The following is a 20656-nucleotide window of genomic DNA, read 5'->3' on the forward strand; positions in this document are numbered from 1 at the left end:
CTAATATTGGGCATGACAAATTGTGAATGTAGTTAAATTTGCAAAAATAAATGGGGTGAAAAGAGGTTCAAAGTGACAATAATGGGTCAACATGTGCAACATTAGGTGGAAAAGTGGTGGAAAGGGTTTATAAGTGCGGAAAAAGTCTTGAAAGTGGAAAAAATGTGCAGAAAAGGCGTTGACATTTGATAGAGAAGTGGCAGAAATGAGAGTAATGTTGCAAAAAAGCATTAAAAAGCAAGAAAAAGTGATGAAAATAGGTTAAAATCTGGCAACGTTGATGTAGTTGCAGAAAAAGAGTAAAAATAAGCAAAAATGGGCTGAAATTGTTCAGAAAATGTTCTTTGTTTTTTGAAGGCATCTGGCAATCCCCCTCCCAGTGTCTCGTGACCCCAAGGTTGAGAACCCCTGGTCTAGTATACTGTGTGATCAATATTATGGTGTAAAGGCAGCTTTTTTGCTTGATTTATCCACTTCAGCTACAGTACATTAAACCTCAACATTAACACTAGCATGCCCAAGGTTTTCTTACTCCTGTTGCCCTGCCCAGAGGCCGCCAAATGACACTCATTTGCAACTCAGTGGGCCACCTCTCTTATGTAAATGCAGCCATTCGATCGGAATGTGCAGCTGGGCAGTGACAAACTTTGGGGGTTGGTGTAAATGATGGCCAGTGTTGAGAAACCAGTTTCTCCCAGGTAGATGTTTGTTAATCCAAATAACATTATATGGAATTATTGGATAAGAATGGCCAAATTAATATGAGCCATGTGTGTTGTGATCAATTAATAAACCACAATAAATAAAATTAGAAAAATAAAAACAGTAATAAAGCAACCAAGCTCCTGTTTCCTACTCCTGTATTTTCACTATTTACCTTTATTGTTTTTGTGCTTATAAATCAAATGTATTGTTGCTATTTATGGTAAAGAAAGATTTCCGAGTGTGAAAAGGACTGTTTGAGTTCTCACTTTAAAAAGGTAAATTCACGAGGTCCACCATTCACTAACCAGGTCCATGAATTATTTTATTAAGCTATTATTTTACAAATTTGAAGAAAGTGCACAAGATGCACAAAGAATCAATGCTTCAACAGGGAAAAACAATCTCAATCTCTGTTTACACCATCAGTTATGCTGACATTATCCCTCTTGACCTTTGACCCAATGCGGAAGTACTGAACCATAGTGAAAGTTTGAAAAGGCTTATCACCTCAAGGTGAAAAAATAGCCAACTCAGGGCAGATATTTCACTGACTCTGGCGACTGAGAAGCAAGGATGTCAAAAGTTTACAGCTCTCAGCAGGCTTTGGAGATGATCCTAAATGACGCCAACTCCTGTGACTCCGATGGAGAAGAAATATCCCTTCAGCTGAGTTCTGACTCTGAAATTTCTTCCGGTAAGATTTTCTAAACATCCTTTTTTTTGTTTGCTGATTATGGCAGTTGTGTTTTTAATGTTTCATTAATCACATCTCAAAAATATGATCACCCTATACATGAGGAGGATTCGCCACCTTCAGAAAAGAGAGGTCTCCTGGAGACACACGAGCGGCTGACAGAGACGGCAAAAGACGGCACAGTGTGGCGTGAAGAACAGGTCGGAAGGCCTCTCCATCACAGCCCAATTGAAGGTCACGTCACAGATGGAGAGCCAACTGCTTTGGCCAGAAGAAAGGTGACGAGTCGCTTACAGAGTTTCTTCTGCTTCATAACTCTGGAAATGCTTCGGACCATTCAGGAGTGGACTGTCCAGCATGCACTCCAGACACAACATGAGAACTGGTTCATGGCCATACCTGAACTAATGGCCTTCATTGCCATCCTGCTTCTGTGGGGGATTGTCCGCCTTCCATCGCTGCATGACGCATGGTCAGCAAAACTGGGACCGCCCCTGATCAACAGGATTATGGCTCGAAACCGTTTCAAGGACATCATTCAGCATCTACGCTTCGACGACAAGGACACACGTGGTGAACGAGTTGCGACTGACCGGTTTGCTGCAATCTCTGACGTTTGGGGGTCTTTTGTTGCCAACCGCATCACTTCGTACAACCCAGGCAGGCACATCACCATAGATGAGCAACTTTTTCCAACTAAGACTCGCTGCTGTTTCTTGCAATACATTGCAACGAAGCCGGACAAGTTTGGTATCAAGTTCTGTGTGGCATGTGACCTTAAATCCAAGTATGTGTGCAAAATCATCCCATATCTTGGCAAAGACCCCAGTCGTCCACCTGGGGAGAGATTGTCTGAAAATGTGGTGATGAAGCTTATGGAACCGTTTATGGACAAAGGAAGAATTGTTACAATCGACAATTTTTTCACTTCATTGTCACTAGCACGTCGACTGCACAGCCGGAAGACCACCCTCCTTGGCACAGTCAATAAGATTCGCCTGGAGCTTCCAGATTCAGCTAAAAAGAATTTGGCCCGTGAGGAATTCAGCACACAAGTGTTTTCAACCTCTGGTGCCACACTGACTGTTTATGTGCCCAAACGAAAGAAGACTGTCTGCCTCCTCAGTAGCGTGCACAGCGTGGTGGAGACTGAGGCTACTCGGAAAAAAAAGCCGAACACAGTCACCGACTACAACAGCATGAAATGCGGTGTGGACGTCATGGACCAGATGGTTCGAAAGTACACCGTGCGTTCAGGAACACGGCGTTGGCCAGTCGCTGTGTTTTACAACATGATTGACATTGCAGCGCTGAACGCACATGTGCTTTATCAGGCATGCACTGGGGTCAAGGAGAGGAGGGTGGACTTCTTGCTGGAGCTTGCAAATGAGCTTGCCCAGTCTCATATAGCAGCCAAGGAGGTGAATGAGCAAAACCTTCAGCAATAACCACCCACACCTGATGTGGGGAAAAGGGCATTGTGCCAGGTGAAGTGTTGCTGCAGGAAAAACCGTGCCACCAAGCGTTGTATGTATTGTGACAAGTTTGCATGTGGCAAATGCATAAAGGAGGTGTGGCAGTGCCAGAATTGTTCACAAAATCTCTATTAAATAAATTTCACCAAGAATGCAAACAAACTGTGTTGACGTCTCACTATTACTACTTACTATTTTCTGTTGCAAAAGTTGAAATATAAGTTGCAACCTCTATGTAGCTGCTGTATGGTAAACACAAAGGAGAATACAAAAGGTCTTTGTGTCCTGGAACCTACCTAGCCACCCCCCCACCCTAGCTGAGGGGGGAGTAGTGGCCTCAGTAACATAACAATGGTCACAAGCTGAGTTGTTCACACCCGCCATCTGACACCAGCTTGGACATTAAAGGTATAGGTGTCAAATGACACCACTCTGGTCATGCTAGTGTTAACTATATTTACAGTTGTCTTTACTTTGTTGGAAACTGGAGCCAAATAGTGTTTGGGTTAAAACGTGCCTCAGATGAACTTTCTAATAATCCACATAATATGAAATGATCTGTTAGCCTAAATGAGTACTAGCACAAAGATTAAACCTTGGTAACTGGTCCACCTGACCTTAATGAAGGAAGTGATGAAACATCTACAGTGAGATAAACAAACAAACCTTTATAGACTACGTTTATAAAAAAAAATAACCACTAAAGAAAAAATAGCATTGTAAGAAATATTATTTATGTAGCACTCTAAACTTTATTATAGTTTTTGTTCTTTTATTGATGTGTCTTCTTTTGCATTGAGGTAGATTTCATTACTATTATGTATATTTCCATGTTTTTCTTCCCCACCCCCCGCATCATAACGTCCTGGTCATGTAAGATGTCAAAATATTGTATATTCATTTGTATTTGTATGTTTCTGAAAGTTGTAATAAAGAGAAAGATAAGAAAATGAATCACTAGTCATTAATGACTAAGCACCACACCCTGATAAGGTTAATTTTCTTGTTTATTAGGGCGGGCTACCACGACGCCCTCACTTTGTTTTTCTTCTTGTTGTGTACACTAGTTAAAATGACTACTCCTCTGTTATTCGTGAACGGATCGGGCTGAAATTTGGTAGCTATAATCTATGGATGTGTACGCATCGACGCTCGGAGCGCGATTTTTGATTTGGGGCCCAGAGCTATGCCAAGAGGCCCCAAAAGAAAAAAAAAAAACAAAAGTCGATTTCTCATTTATTTACGAGTCAAATATAACAACAGTTGGTGGTACCAAATCATTGGCATATATCAATATATAAAAGGGGCCCATTACCCCGTATGTGTCATGGGGGTGTGGGGGGCCCATTTTTAAAATCACTACTCCTCTGTTAGTTCTTGTTAGATCAGAATGCAGTTTAGTATGAACACTCTATGAATAAATATGATGAGACAGTTTGAGCCCGTTTTTGGAAATGGGGCCCGGGGGCCCACGCCCCATTTCCGGTAATTTCCAAATTTATGGGAACATAGTCATGTGATATATTGTTTCAAAGGTAATTCAACGTAGATTACGATTATGCCTTGCACAATTCGATTAGGGGTCACCATCCCCTTTTTTATGGCAATTTCCATTAAAGTCTTTCCTCATTTATGTGCGAGTCAAATATTGCAACAGTTGGTGGTACCGAATCATTGGCACATACCAATATATGAATGGGGCCCATTACTCCGTATGTGCCACCTGGGCACCATTTTTAAAATAACTACTCCTCCGTTAATGCTTATTGAATTGAGCTGTAATTTGACATGGATATTTCATGAACGGTTGTCAAGAGCCTCTCGGAGACCCGAGTCACTTGACTGAATTCTTGAGAACGTGGTCTGTTTGCTGAAATTTTTACATGTGAAAAAGTTTAAACTTGGAATAATTTTTTACCCTTAAAGAAATTACATGATTTTTCTTTTCTGGCCCATTTGAGATGATGTCTGTGGTACAGATGGGCAGGGCCACAAAAATATGAAAATGGGCTACATTGTGAGAATTAAAGTGTGCGTTTGTTTTTTTTTGTTTTTGTCATTTTGTGTATTTTTGTTGTTCATGTATTCTTGGTATTAATTAGTACATTTTTCTATCATTCAGTTTGTTTTTTCTTGTAAGTTTGTCTGTTTTTCATATCATTTTGTAAATGTTTTCACTCAGTTAATGTGTTTCTCTTGTCTTCTGTTTTTTAATTTTAATTTGAGTATTTTTGGTATCAACTAGTAAATTTGTCTATCATTTAGAGTGTTTTTTCTTGTCTGATTGTTTGTGTTTGGTGTCATTTTGTAAAATGTGTCTCATTTTGCAGTTGTTTTGTTGTTTGCATGTTTATGTTATCATTTAGTAGTTGTTGGTTTTTTTTTTTGGTTTTTTTTGCTAATTGTGTGTTTTCATTAATTAGTTTGTCTTGTATATTTTTCTGTTATTGTGTAGTAATTTTTCTCTCATTGTGTGTGTTTTTGTGTATATAATGTGTTCTCTGGTCCATATGTGGCTCCTGCACTAACCCTATGATGACCTACGATGATCATTAACCTGTTGGAATGTTGTATCTAAAGCCGAGGCGTATGCGTTGCCATGGAAACGCCCAAGCCCACGTTGTACCGGCACGACAATGGACCGGAAGTGTGTGGTCGCCATAGCAACATCACCAAGGATTTCATCAGCGTTAAATAGCTGCAGTCGGTGTTCAAGTTCTGAGATTTAAAAGTTCTCACTTTCACTGTTTTATTGCTGATTTAAAGGTAAAAAAAAAAAAGTGAGAAAAAAAGCTGCTCAACATGTTTGTATTTAATGTCGTTGTGATGTAGCTACAGCCTGACTAGCTAACTTTAAGCTAACTTTACATAGTAAATAGTACATTTCAGACGGAGCTGCTCCGGTTAACGATGAGTCACCAAGCCGAAGACGGAGCACCCTCACCCGGACTGGAGGCTGTGATTCAGGTCGGTGCTGCTGCCATGTTTAAATGTTTAAATGTTACACGTGTTTATCAATGAAAGGAAACGTTATGTTTCTCCAATAATTCAATATTAAATGTGTATCATCTACTGCAGGGGTGTCACACTCATCTTAGGTCAGGGGCCAAATGTGGGCCAAGATTAGCTTCAGTTAGCCACAGATATAAGCTAAGAAAAGAAGCAAATTAAAATTGCACTTCTTCTAAAAATGATGTATAAATTATTTAAAAACAATAAAGTATGAGAGTATATCAGTCCCTGCAGGGTTTTCACTTAAATTTCTCTGATTTTGTGAATTTCTTGGTATAATTTCAGGAAAAAAATTGCCAGATTTAGGAAAAATTTACAGTTCTTTCAACAATTTAGAGAATAAAAGCATCTGCTGTTAAACTGAGCTCTGCAAATACTGTGGATTTTAATTGAATTTGTGTATTTGGAGGGGCTGAGGTATCTACAACTGAATTAGTTTGATAGTTACAAAATGTTTCATGTTTTTTTCTATCATTTTTTTTTTTTTTTACTTACGAGGGGACCAAATTTGATGCTCTAAAGCAGTGATTCTCAACTGGTGGGTCGCAGACTTGCACAGGGTAGGTCACGGACAGCTGGTCATGTTGAAATTGTCTTTTATTTTGAAAGAAATTATTTCTTTTGACAGACATGCTGTGAAATGCATCTTGCTCAGGAAAATATATAGATTTATGTTTTAAAAAATATAACGTGTGTTTTCAACAGCTATTTTTGAAATACTAAATTTGTTTGGTTGATTTAGAAAAAAGGGCCGAGATTTAATGACCGTGGCAAAATGTGGGTCCCAGGGTGAGACCAGTTGAGAACCCCTGCTCTAAAGGGTCTGATTTGGCCCCCGTGCCTTGTGTTTGCCACATGTGATCTACTGTATAAAAAATATTTCTAACATCAGTAATTTACATAACCTGTAATGTATTTGTATAAATCAGTTTATTAACTATGGATCATTTAAATTTTGCGCAGATTTAACCATTTGTAATACACGTGATTTCCCCCTCTCCGTTTTATATGAGTTCAATATCTTTATTTTAATAATAATCATTAAAATGAAGGTTTGGGAGCATATTTTTTTTCCGGTTTTCAACATTTTTTTTGATCAGGGAATTATCGGCTTTATCTGGCAACAAAGATTTTTGACTTAAAAGATAGTAATACGTCACATATACCCCAAAATAAAATCTAATAAATAATTAGTAGATTAATTGAGTTATTTAAATTAAAGTCATATGACACAAAACATTTTCCAAATGAAAAAAAAAAAAAACAAGTGGGAAAAGTCATGAAATCAGCTAAAATCTCTTTATACTTAATTGTGTTTTTCATTAGAGCTGTTGTTGTACACAGAGGTGTAAAGTACTGATATATCCACTCAAGCAGAAATAAATGTATAAACATCTCATGTATAAACTTAAAAAGAAAAAGACCAAATCCAGCACAATTGGAACTTCATTTATTGTCCACATACTTAAAGGTTTGTCAAAATATACACTTTTAAAAAATAAAATAACACCAATAAATTCAAATCAAAATAAAACAATTCTCAGGCTCTATGTATAGTTACATTTATGAACTCTAAAACAGAGAAAATAACATCCATTTAATGCTGTTTTGGTGCCGTGTGCATTAGGTTTAATCTGATTGGTCGACTATGATGTGATGCATTTGATTGTTGTCTGGTCATTTCATTGTTTGTAGTCTTATTATGTCTGTTGATCATTTTAACACCAAAAATAATAATTTTCTGGATGTACAAATGACTTTAGTTCTTTCAAAATGTACTTATGTACAAGTAATATTATGGATTTAGACATTTATTCAAAAAAATACAAGTAGTACCCATAAAAGCATCTCACTTACATTAATGTGAGTACTTGTAATTCGTTACTTTCACCTCTGATTATGCGTTATTTAAATTTAGGGCCAAATTAACCATTCCTGAATCCTAATATTTGTAATTCTTTCTTTAATTTGATAATAATCATAAAAAAGGCTGGTTTAGGGGCATCAAGTCACATATCCGAAAAACAAATATGCAAAGTAATATGACACAAAGCATTTGCCAAAGGAAAACATTAAGTGGTGAAAGATAGGGGTGAGTATTGGCAAGAACGCTGCAATACGATACGTATCACAATACTTGGGTCACGATACGATATTATCACGCTATTCTACCCACTTAATATCAAAATTAAACATAGAGATGAAAAATGAAGTTGCTGTATATGTTAATCAGAAGTAATTGATCATTCAGAGGACAAATTGAGTCAAAACTAATTGCTTCAAAACATCCTATTTATTATTTGTTATTGGTGTTTTTGCACATTTTCATTAAAAAAAGAAATTATAGTGTTACACACTGCAATCATAAAATAAAGTGCAACAAGTTTCTTTTCACTGAAACTACTGTGTAGAAGTCTCAATGTAACCATGACAACATAATGACGGCATTGTAACAACTGTAAGTGAGAGCATTAAGGATAAATCACTCTGAGTTACTGACAGTACACAAAAATTAGAAAAAAATATTTATCCTATTTAACCACTGATCTGAACAGATTATATGAAAATAAAATGTCTTTGTATACATAAATATTGCAGTTATTACACACGTCATCATAAAATCAAGTGCTTCAAGTAATAATTGCAACACATTGAAAGCATTGTAACCACTGAAATAATGCACAAATACACAAAAATATTGATTAAATATCAAAAAAGAAAATGAATTTTAAAAAAAAATCATTTTTTTTAAAATAATTGCGATATAACGTGAAATTGATTTTTTTTTTTTTTTTCACACCCCTAGGAAAGACATGGAAGCCAGATACAATCTATATCTGCCTATTTGTAAAACGGCTGATTTGATTATCAACTCATAGAAAATTATTTGTCTTAAGGATTTTTTCTTTACCTAAACATATTTTTGTATCAAATACCTGATAAAAAAAATATGTAACTTTTTATACAGGCCAATGATCCTAAAGGTGGCGCTACAGCAAGCCCCTAAAGTTTAAAATTATGAAAATTCACAACAAATAAACCTCCTATGTGCTACAGATTTGCATCTTTTACCAAAATGTAGCCAATACCAAAGTTTTAATATGATTATAATTATATATTATAAAAATGTGATGTAACATTTAATATGCATATTTACATTATTACAATAATTGTAATAATGTAAATATGCATATTAAATATGTAAAATATTTTTAGTTTTTGTTCATGATGGCGCAGAAGGTGTATATAGATGGAGCAGGAGGTGGACAGGTAGATTGGTGCAATGTCTGTATCAATCTGTGGTGGTAAAAAGAGAGCTGAGCCAAAAGGCAAAGCTCTGGATTTATGGGTTGCTGCTCCTCCGCATTGAGAAGAGCCAGATGAAAAAAAAGAGAAGAGCCAGATGAGAGGGGCTCAGGCACCTGATTAGGATGCCCCCTAGACACCTCCCCAGTAGGGATGGGAATCGAAAACCAGTTTTTTCTGAGAACCAGTTCCCAGTAATCCAATTCCTAGGAATCGTTTGTTTGCTTGTATTTCAATTCTGCTTATTGGTTCCTCTTACGTCGCAAATATGTAACGATAAACTCCTCCAGGTCCTGTATATTTTGTTTATGCTAGCACCAAGTGAAGCTCCTTCCATCATATAGATGTTTGCTGTCCACCGCGGAGAATCCACCTCCTCCACCCACAGCTGTGCTGTCCTCCGTGCTGTGTGCGTAGCGTCTCTGTTGCTACGCTAGTCACTTCCGGGTTGTGTACACTCTTGCAAAAGTTGCTTCTTGCACTGACTTTTCTTCCAAAAACAACAAACTTCCACAAGAACACACACCTCGTCACTAGTTTGTCCTCATAACAAGTAATCAGATACGGGAGACGGACTGGTACTGATCGTTGTCTTTAGTTTGCTCTTTCACACGTTCTCACACACACGGCTGATGACGTCACATGTAACAACAGGGACGGCGTCTCTGAAGGTCCATTTATAGAAATGTAAACAAAGGCTAAACTAAAGCTTTACCATTTAAATACATAACAATAAGTGCAGCTGTACTTTTGGTTAATATGTTTTTTTTTTTTTACAGAAGAATGATTTGTTTTATGTCTGAATTAGTTTTGGATCAAGTTGTTCAAGTTCAAAAGGAGCACTGTAAATATTCTCGAATGTTTGTAGCCAAAATGTGTCATATGTTGTAATAATAATAATTCATCAATTTTATATAGTGCTTTTGTATATATTATTATCCAGTGAAAACAATCTATACCTGGTGAATTAAAATAGAGCTGATATTCCTGCAGGAAATTAAAAAGACAAAGATAATATAATAAAGAGTTAAAGCAAACAAATCCATTTGTATTATTTAATTCCTTCACCCAGTGTGAATCGATAAGAGAACCGTTAAGGAATCGAATCGATAAGCAGTATTGATAATGGAATCAGAATTGCTAAATTCTTATCAATTCCCATCCCTACTCCCCAGTGAGGTGACCCCAAGGAAGACCCAGGACACGCTGGAGGAACTTTGGCCATGTTGGAAATGTCACACTAACATACTACACACTACAAACTTAATGAGTATATGCTGTCTACTATCAGGGCTGCCAAGTTTCAGAAAATGATAAGAGGGAGACTTTAGTGACCTGACGCGTTCCGGCAAAAAAAAAGTGTTCTTTTTTAACATGGCTTTGGCCTGTTTTACCATTGATTTCTACCTTAAGGCTGATGTCATCACCTCCATGCCAGCAGCTCTCCCTGCACTGTGTCCTCTTAATGCTAAATTAGAAATGAAAAAGAATTTTGATGAAATACATTTATTTGTCAATATTTCATTTCAACCAACTGTCCATCATTTATCTGGGGACATGTCTCATGTTGTAGGTGTTTGTCACAGATGTTGATGCCTTGACAGAGGCAGGGGGCTCCCACTTAAAACACTGTGGGCCAAGGCAGTGCTACCTTTACCTCAGCTCTCCTTGTCTGTAACAGAAAGGAGGTCATTAAAAAGATCATCATGTAAAAAACATTAAAACATCAAGTGATTTTTGATTGAATCAAATGTCTTAGCAGCAGACTCAATGTCCATAGAAATACACTATTACATACAAAAATAATCATTAGAACAGTTCAAATGAACATTACATTAGACAAGGCATTTGTTTCATTTACTATGTATTTATGCTGATATAACCTACAAGTGCAATTCAGCTACGAGCAGTGTTCATAACACTGCTAGTAGCTGAATAAGAGTTTTAATTAATTTAAGGTAATGTCTAGTACAGACACACACACGTAGGAGTGGGCGATATGGGGAAAAAAATCTCATGATTTTTTTTCTTTGTAAATAATTTTTTTTTCATTCAAATCCTTTAGACTAGTGATTCTCAACTGGTGGGTCGGGACCCAAAAGTGGGTCGCGGACCTGTACTGGGTGGGTCGCGAACAGCTGGTCAAAACTAAATAAATACTTAATGTCTCTCATGTTGGAGTTGACTTTTATTTTGAAAGAAAACTTTGCTTGACAGGCATGCTGTAAAAATGTATGTTGCACAGGAAAGTGTATATATTTATTTAAAAAAAAAAGATTCTATGTGTGTGTGTTCAACAGCTATTTTACATTTGGTTGGTTGAATTAAAAAAAACCCTGCTTTAGACAAGGGGTGCCCAATTCTGTTCCTCAAGGGCCACTATCCAGCATGTTTTAGATGTTTCCCTCTTCCAACACACTTGTACTTGGAACCAGTTTGATTAATTACTTACATACAATTACATTTTTTTCAACACACCTGATTGAAACGATTAACTCACCATCAAGCTCTGCAGAAGCCTGATAACGATCCTGGTCATTTCAATCAGGTGTGTTGAAAAACATGTAACATGTAAACATGTATACTGATTAGGATGATGAGCATTCCAATTAAACTATACTTCCAAGTTTCCCAAGATGCATTTGGAACCTACAGCGTTAAAAACCTTGTTCACACTGAGGCTAAATATCTGTCTCCACCTTTACTTTGAAAGCTCTGAAAACAGTTGAAGTAAGAAAGTGACCAAGTAGAATATCAACAGGGGAGACCATGGCTCAGTGGTAGAGGGGGTCGTCCATTAATCCAGTCTGCAACAGGACAGCTGTGGCCACAATGTAGCTTACTACCACCGGTTTGACTGGTGTGAACGAATAATGGTTTCTGTATGCACTTTGAGTCCCCCCCAAAAAAAGCGCTTCAAAAATGTAAGCCATTATTATTATTATTATTATTATCATGTGGTCATTTGATTCATCAAACCCGCGGGAACCCGCTACTTACAAAACTTCCTGTCAACTTCAAAACAAGAGCCTTATTTACAAAAAGTATTAAGAACTAATGGAAGACAAGAAGAGATGCTTTTATTTTGAAAAGGGGATGTTTGATTGTTAGCTTGAAGCTGGTCGCAAGACCATTTTACATTCTGCTCACAATGCATCATGGGACGGTTGAGTATGACTAGTGTGCCCACCGTGCACACTTAAAAAATGTCCCCATTTGCGTTAAGACATTAAGGTATTTCTCACACACTCAGTCTTTTCATACTATCTAATGTGAAGGCACTGCATACTCATTTAGACGTCACACTTCGTATGACTAGTATGTAAGTCTGGGCTTCAAAGCTATTCCTAAGCAGCAAAGCCCAGACTAACATACTACTCATGGATAGTCAGCATAAGATGGATGACATTTTGTAATTCCATCTTCAACAATAAGCACAACTTTTGGCTTGTATTTTATGGTAATTTCTGTTGGATTGTAGAAGTTGGAGGAGTCTCTGCTCTACTCCGATGACAGCTCAGGTGAAAGGAGTTTGACATTTAAAAGTGAGGGAGAAGAATCAGGAGCAACAGCGACCAGTATTCCCACACGCATCCGTCAGATTATCACCCGCAACCTGGCTGAGCCCCCAGCAGGTAATGAGCAAGGCTTCTTCTGGGTTTCTATTATCATGTGTATCACTGACTGAACAGCGTCTGCTGCATGTTCCCAGGTGAGAGACCGGAGGTCAGGGAGCAACCGGAGAGTCAGGCTCTGAAAGGTCAGATGGAGCGTGATCAGCTGTCAGTCAAACAGAGGGTAGGATTGGCAACAGCAACAACACACACACATCTCAAAACACGCCCTCACCACACATAGGTATTGATAACAAAAATATACTAAATGAGTAAAATAAAACAAAGAACTAAACAATATTTATACCAAAATTACTCAAAACGACAACAGAAATGCACAAAAATATACAAAAAGGCTCCAAAAAACATACATTAAAGAAAAATACACAGGAAATGTTATACTTATTCCTATTACTAATGCCAAAGTTTACACTCTTAAGTGTAAAATAAAATCTATTCAAATGCTTGTCCAAAAGGTTTAGTTGCTACAAATTACCAAGACATGTTTATTGTGCTGCTTATACAAACCAGTGCTACACAACTGTGTTCACTATGATACCATTATTAACAAACACAGTCAGTCATGTGCCTTTAGTTTAGATAGAACTTGAGTTTACTTTGGTCTCTGACATTTGAGTCTGCGTTGAAGGAGACATATCATGCTTTTAAATCCTTCCTTTTTACATATAAATCATACAGTTGTGGTCTATATAAAGCGGAACTGCAATGCTTGGGTCTGAATTCCTCATTATTATAGCTCCACCCATTTTCTACCCCTTTTCTGATGTGCTTCTGAGAGCAACTCGTTTTGGTGCGGTCTCTTTAAATGCAAATGAGACACTTCATACCCCACCCCCTCTCCAGGTGACACTCGGTTCAACTCCACCCTGTTCGGCCATTTTTATAGTTTGATAGAAGAGAGACGATTATGTAGCGGCGCAGAAAATGTTTATTCACACGTTATTTACAAAATGTCAACAACAAAAGACTTGTCCATCCAGCCTTACAGTCTAGTCTGACCCGGCGGAGCGAGTGAGCTAACACAAGCACCGAGCTAATGCTAGCACCAAGCTAACGTCACGAAATGCATTTTAATACAGTCTTTTCGGAGACAAAAAAACGGCGAAATGACTAATGAAAACTTTAGACTTAAATTAAATCATGTAGACCATATCATCAAGGATCTAAAACGAGCACACAGCGCTAACATATGAAGACGATGCAACTGCTAATGCTAACAAAACAATGACGTCTTATCATCACACTTTTTAGCGTTATTTACAGCTTACCGAAGTGCTCTGTTCGTCGTCTCCAAAGATAGAAGGAATTGAACCCTCAATCAGACAAAGTCTTTCGGCAAATCCGTCTTTATACTGGTGGAGGTTGCTGAAGCAGTCATCCTTGAAGTGCTTTGTGCCCACAAAAATGACCTTACCCACAGATGTGGGTACAGTTCCGTGAAAAATAAAACTCAACCAGACACTTTGAAAAGGTTCTGATGCTGGGAGACGGTGTAATGAAGCGTGTGGGTTACTACATCCAACAACCGAACATTTTGACTTATCCTCTCGTAACTTCGGCATCCTTGAGCTTGGACTACAAAATAAAAGCGAGAAATAAAAATGGCGGATTGCTCGAAGTGTTGGGCCTGGAGTCGATGTCCTAATTTGGCAGTTCCGCTGCAAATACTGTGACATTATTGTTCAAAAAACGTAATAGAGAATAGAAAAATTGAAACAGATTGAAAAATATGACCAAAACAATAAAAGATATCAAAGGAGCACCTGAAGAGATTAATTTGAACTTTTCTGTACTTCTAAACACTCTAAATATACAACAAAATGCATTTAAGGGCTAAAAAAGTGGATTTTGCATGCTATGTCCCCTTTAAGACATCAGAGAAATCGGATTTTTTTTTTTTTGTGTACTGATTCATATCACACATTAAATGTGACTTATCAGTTTATAGCAGTGGTTCTCAAACATATTTTAGTTTAAGGGCCAAATATAGACCAGTTTGATCTCAAGTGGGTCACAAATTTCAATTGGAAAAATTAGCAATTTCAACATTATTTTGTCCCATAAATATATGTAAAGTACAGGACTGGAGCATCATTGGATCATAAAATCTATTTTTAACACACGCACACACCCACACACGTATAAAAGCTAACTTTTCATACTGTGGATGGTAAACGAGAGCAGTTTTGATTGGACATGAGATGAAGAAGCTCAACCAAACTAGAGTGCTTGCTTTTGAAATGCGATATGTTTCCAGTAAACATCGGGTCACCACTACTTTCCAACAGGAAAAAACCTTTAACAAACAAACAGTGTCGATGTCAAACCTTCTCGTGGACGGTAAACAAACAATACAAAAGACACAACTGTCCTCACTCCAGCACACAGTAGTTATTCTTTTAGGTCTTCAATTATAGTCTGCACATCCCATTAGGTACTGTAAGCATCCATTGTGTATGTCTGCATATGTGTGTGTTTGTGAGTGTAGATAAGAGGTAGGGGGGCCAGGGGGTTTTCATGAAGGCTTTCCTTGTGGTCTGCCTGGTAGACTCAGACCCCCTGTGCTCAGTGCTCACGTCTTCGCTCCTCGCCCTCCGTCGCTCTTCAGGGAAACCCGTGAAGGTCAGCACCCCCCCCCCCCCCCAACCCCTGGAAAGTGGCAAAGAAAAAGTTCATTTTTCAGTGCGCACAAAGCAACTATTGGTGATTAACACTGCCTTCATTCTACGGCATGTAAACGTAATGAACTGCTATTGCTTGCTTTGCTCTTAGAACTTATTTGAAAGCAGGACTATAAATATGAGCTAATTAGCTTGCCAGCTCTATATACAGCCATAGTGTATTTATTTTGGTGATATTTTTAGATGAGTGAAGGCTCCAAGCAGAAAGTATGCCACTGATAACTGATGCTTGAATAGAGGAGCACATGCAAGGCAGATTGGACGTTTCAAATGCTCATGACATATCTAATATATTTTACTAATTATCTGACACATAGAGAACAATATGTAGGCCTCCATTTGCTTTAATGACAGCACAACTGTTCTTTAGCCACTGATTAGTTTATTTCTAAATGTTCAAACTGTAAAAAAAAAAGTAAATAAATAAATATAACTACAACAAAATAGACAAATATATAGTGTACATAAATATCTTATTTTAACGTCAAACTATAAGTATAGAACTATATTATTTTATCCTAAACATATAATTCTATTCTTACACAAATCAGGACAGCAACTCTGTACAATGAAATACCAACTTATCCTGCAAAACTATCATTTCCATTTTATTCATAATTAAATAAGTATTTGTCTCTATTCACCTTTAATGCTTAACTTCCCTAATATCATGAATATCATATAAACTTCCATTCATATTAGAATGTTTAAATGTAAGCTTTAAACAAACTTTGATTTACATGCATATTAGCAATATGCACAACAATTGCACTGCAATCTTTACTTAAAGCAATAGTTACAAAAAAATAAAAATGGGTCCCCCCCGGAAACGTATCAATGTCTTTAGGGGTAGGAACCAAAAATGAAAAGTATATTAAACTAAAAATATTCACTGCCCATGTAGGCAGGTACAATATGTCTATCTCAGATAGGTGTTCATCTAAGATATTCAAACTTCTGTGTGGTGTCCCTCAGGGATCACTCCTCAATGATATGGCGATGTCTTGTATTAACTAACCCCTTCTCGGTATTGTTTGCAAATGATGAAGAATGTATTGTTGCACAATGGTTTCTGTCAAACAAGCTAACCCTCAATGTGAAAAAAAATCCAACTTCCTGATCTTTAGTAACGTGATTTAGTGATCGCAACAAAATGCTAATGCAGCTTCCGGAACAAATCTCCAAATCGAATAAGTACAGTTTCACCTTATTTACAGTGTGTGATGTGGCTCAGCATGCGTACCCACTCTAATACCCATATATACTCTCCCTAGATTTTATTTGTTGAATTATGGCAGCTTAACAAGCCTGTGCTGTGGTAAACATGGTATTAATCTTTGTAATGAACTACTACAAACTATTCAGAGCCCAAAATTGTAACTGTTTGTGCACAGTATAAAGATTTGTTTTTTTAAAAAATATAATTCAATATTAGTTGACTAGAAAACCTAATCATGGAGAAGTTAAGAATCAAATTGTGATTTTGTTAGCTGTTCTTTGTGGTCAGGTTGGTTAAGTCAGTGGTTCTCAACCTTTTGAGCCTGCGACCCCCAGAATAAAGGTTCCAGAGACCGGAGACCCCCACTGTAGCTGAAGGTGGTTGAACACAGACATGAACATTGAAGAGCAGTTTTTAATATCCATGGTTATCCAGGAAGTTTAATATTATTTGGGCCATAGTATATAAACATCTTAAAGATGTAAATCTTTGTTTTAATCAGAAATAATGTGAAATAATGGAAAAGGTGGCGAAATGGGATTTTGAAAACCATAGAAATTGAATAAATGTTGCAAATTCAAGTGGTCAGACAGTCAGAAAAAGTGGTAAAAAGTGTTCAAAGTTTCAATATTTGCCTAAAAGTGGCAGAAATGGGGGAGGGGGGTTAGGGTAATGTAATAATTTGTTTAAACTGGGAAATAATGGGAATGACAAATCGTGAATGTGGTTAAATTGCCAAAAATAAGCATGAACTATGGGGAAGGGAGGTTAAAAGTGACAATAATGGGTCAACATACAGGTAGGTCCATATATATTTGGATAGTGACACAATTATTTTCTTTTTACTTTTTTAATGAAACATATTCCAACTATAGTGATATAATGGACATAAAGTACAGCTTTCATTTGATGGTATCCACTTTTTTTTTTTTTTTTTTCGAACATGAGACAGTGAAATTAACACAACAAAACAACCATTCATTCAGATTGAATGAATGGTTTGAGTTTCAGCTCCTTAACATGTGCTACCCTGTTTTAAAAGGGACTAAAAGTAATTGGACAATTGACTCAAAGGCCATTAAATGGGCAGGTGTGGGCAATTCCTTTATGTCATTACCAAGGAAACGTATAAAAGGCCTGGAGTTGATATGAGGTGTGGTGCTGGCATTTGGAAGATTTTGCTCTGAAGACAACATGAGGTAAAAGGAGCTCTCCATGCAGGTGAAACAAGCCATCCTTAAACTATGAAAACAGAAAAAACCCATCTATGAAATTGCTACAATATTAGGAGTGGCTAAATCTATAGTTTGTTTCATCCTGAGAAAGAAAGAAAGCACTGGTGAACTTGGCAACGCAAAACGACTTGGACGTCCACGGAAGACAACAGTGGTGGATGATCACAGAATAATTTCCATGGTGAAGATAAACTCCTTCACAACATCCAACCAAGTTAAAAACCCTCTTCAGGAGGTAGGCGTGTCATTGTCCAGGTCTACTATAAAGAGAAGACCTCATTAGAGTAAATACAGAAGGTTCACTGCATGGTGCAAGCTAGAAACTCTCGATTGGACTTTGCTAAAAAACCAGCACAATTCTGGAACAACATTCTTTGGACAGATGGAACTAAGATCAACCTCTTCCAGAATGATGGCAAGAAAAAAGTATGGAGGAGGCGTGGTACAGCTCTTGATTCAACACATACCACATCATGTGTAAAACATGGTTGAGGCAGTGTGGTGGTTGGGCATGCATGGCTGCTAGTGGCACTGGGTCACTGATGTTTATTGATGGTGTGACACAGGACAGAACCAGTCAGATGAATTCTGAAGTGTTCAGGGACATCCTGTCAGCTCAAATCCAGCCAAATTGATTGGGCGGCGTTTCATAATGCACAAAGACCCAAAACATACAGCCAAAGCAACCTAGGACTTTATTAAAGCAAAAAAGAGGAATATTCTTGAATGGCCAACCAGTCACCTGATCTCAACCCAATCGAGCACGTATTTGACCTGTTATAGACTAAACTTCAAAAAGAAAGGCCCACAAACAAACAGCAACTGAAGCCTGCTGCAGTAAAGGCCTGGTAGAGCATTAGAAAGGAGGAAACCCAGCGTCTGGTGATGTCCATGAGTTCATGACCTCAGGCAGTCATTGGCAACAAAGGGTTTTCAACAAAGTATTAGAAAAGAACATTTTGTTTTCAGTTATTTATTTTTTCCAATTACTTTTGAGCCACTCAAAAAAAGGGTTTGTGTTTAAAAAATGCTTTACTTCCTCAGATTTTTATGCAATCTTTTTCTTCAACTCACTGAATTAAAGCAGAACTAAGTAACTTGCACTTAGCGCTCCCCTTAAAGGTCCCTTTTGGTTATGTCACTGTCGTAAAAACTCTGCACCCCACAGCTACATGCTCTCCCAAGACGGCAGCAACCGATCACTGAAAATTCCTAATACAACAGTGACACTAAGGGTGCTTTCACACATATAGTCCCATGTGACCATGTGAACAGTATGAGGAAGAGAGACAAGTAGAATAAATGAATGATGTGGGAGTAATATGGAAGGGAGTGTGGAAATGTGTGTGATGTGTTTGTTTGTGTGCTGACAAAGCGGCTCTGAAGATGGATGGATAGATGGATAGATGGATGGATATTTGTGTGTGTGCTGCCTGATGGAGCTCTGGGTTGCGAGTGTGTGTGTGTCTGTTGTACAATCACACACCACCGTCGAGTGTGTGTGATTGCTGCTGAGCTGACACTGCATGGAGCTGCTCCGTTCCTCGGACAAAGGTCTTCTCTGCCATTTTTTTATGGCTCCGCCATGATATAAGTTTCAGAAAAGTGAATTTATAGACAACTGTGTGCAGCCACAGGGCTGGTCATAATCTAGCATTAGTTTGTATTGGGCTGCCGTAAAGCAGTACGTCTTGCCATCGGGTCGGAAGTCAGGAAAGTTGCAAGTGCTGTTTTCTGGCCAGAGACAGTAGAGGGAGATGAAAGACCCCTGAATCACCCCATAAACACTTGTATCACCTTTACAGGGACTATGAGAAGGATTCATTAAAGTTACTTAGTTCTGTTTTAAAGCTGAAATGCATTAAAATGCATTTCAGCATTTTAATAATGAAAACAGGTTAAAATATGGCATGTTTGGTGTAGTTGCAGAAAAAAGCTAAAAATAAGCAAAAATGGGATCAAATTGGTCACAAAATATTATTTGGAAAGGTGTTGCCAAATGCCTTCAAGAAACAGTGTCTCTTGACCATTAATGGGGTTCTGACCACAAGGTGGAGAACCCCTTGGTTAAGCAACTGCTTCTATCACATGATAAGTTTTCAACATAAGCAGGAATGACATCAACAAAGTTACAGACTATTTATGGCTGCACTATTATAGCTAAGGGCTTGCAATGTTACTTCAGACCAACAAGGTAGCAGGTTTGACCTTTATAGCTGCCTGTGGGGCTGTTTTCCCCAAGCTTTCCTCAACGGTTCTTTTTCAAAAACTAAAACATTTCATTTAACTGGTAGAAGTAAACTAAGACTTAGTTCCTAATTAAGCATTTCAATATAAACTAAAAACCTTACCAGAGTGTGTAACATGTTATTTATCTTTAACACGGTGGCATTAGACATGGTTGCTTAGTGTTTTAACCCTCCACATACTCAAGTGTCATGAATTCAGTAGAAAAGCAGGTCACTAAATAAGTTACAGAAACATCGCTAATCCCCAAATTTCTCGGGTTTCCCCTCGAACTTTGCTAGACGACAGAAGTCTATTATGGTAATAATGGTGAAGTCACACCTGACGTCTGACAGCCCTCCTCTGTGTCTCTGTCAAGTCGCTCTTTGTGATTGGTAGTGACTTGGAAAATTGCACCAAACCATGAGAAACCTTGATCCAATTAGTGGGTTTTAGGGCTGGAGGAGG

At 37.8% G+C, this 20656-nt stretch overlaps 1 protein-coding gene across 1 annotated transcript in view; it reads left to right on the plus strand.

Annotated features, from left to right (window-relative positions):
• The first annotated feature begins 5550 nt into the window (after positions 1-5550).
• crocc2 (ciliary rootlet coiled-coil, rootletin family member 2) overlaps positions 5551-20656 on the plus strand; it is a 90982-nt gene continuing 75876 nt past the window's right edge. Inside the window, exons 1-4 of the mRNA XM_028444750.1 lie at positions 5551-5640; positions 5754-5841; positions 12674-12827; positions 12905-12990. Of these exons, the coding sequence (XP_028300551.1) occupies positions 5785-5841; positions 12674-12827; positions 12905-12990 (297 nt within the window). The 5' untranslated portion in view covers positions 5551-5640; positions 5754-5784. The remainder of the gene's footprint in view (positions 5641-5753; positions 5842-12673; positions 12828-12904; positions 12991-20656) is intronic.

The sequence above is a fragment of the Gouania willdenowi genome, chromosome 4 (assembly GCF_900634775.1).
Source record: "Gouania willdenowi chromosome 4, fGouWil2.1, whole genome shotgun sequence".
Lineage (NCBI taxonomy): Eukaryota > Metazoa > Chordata > Actinopteri > Blenniiformes > Gobiesocidae > Gouania > Gouania willdenowi.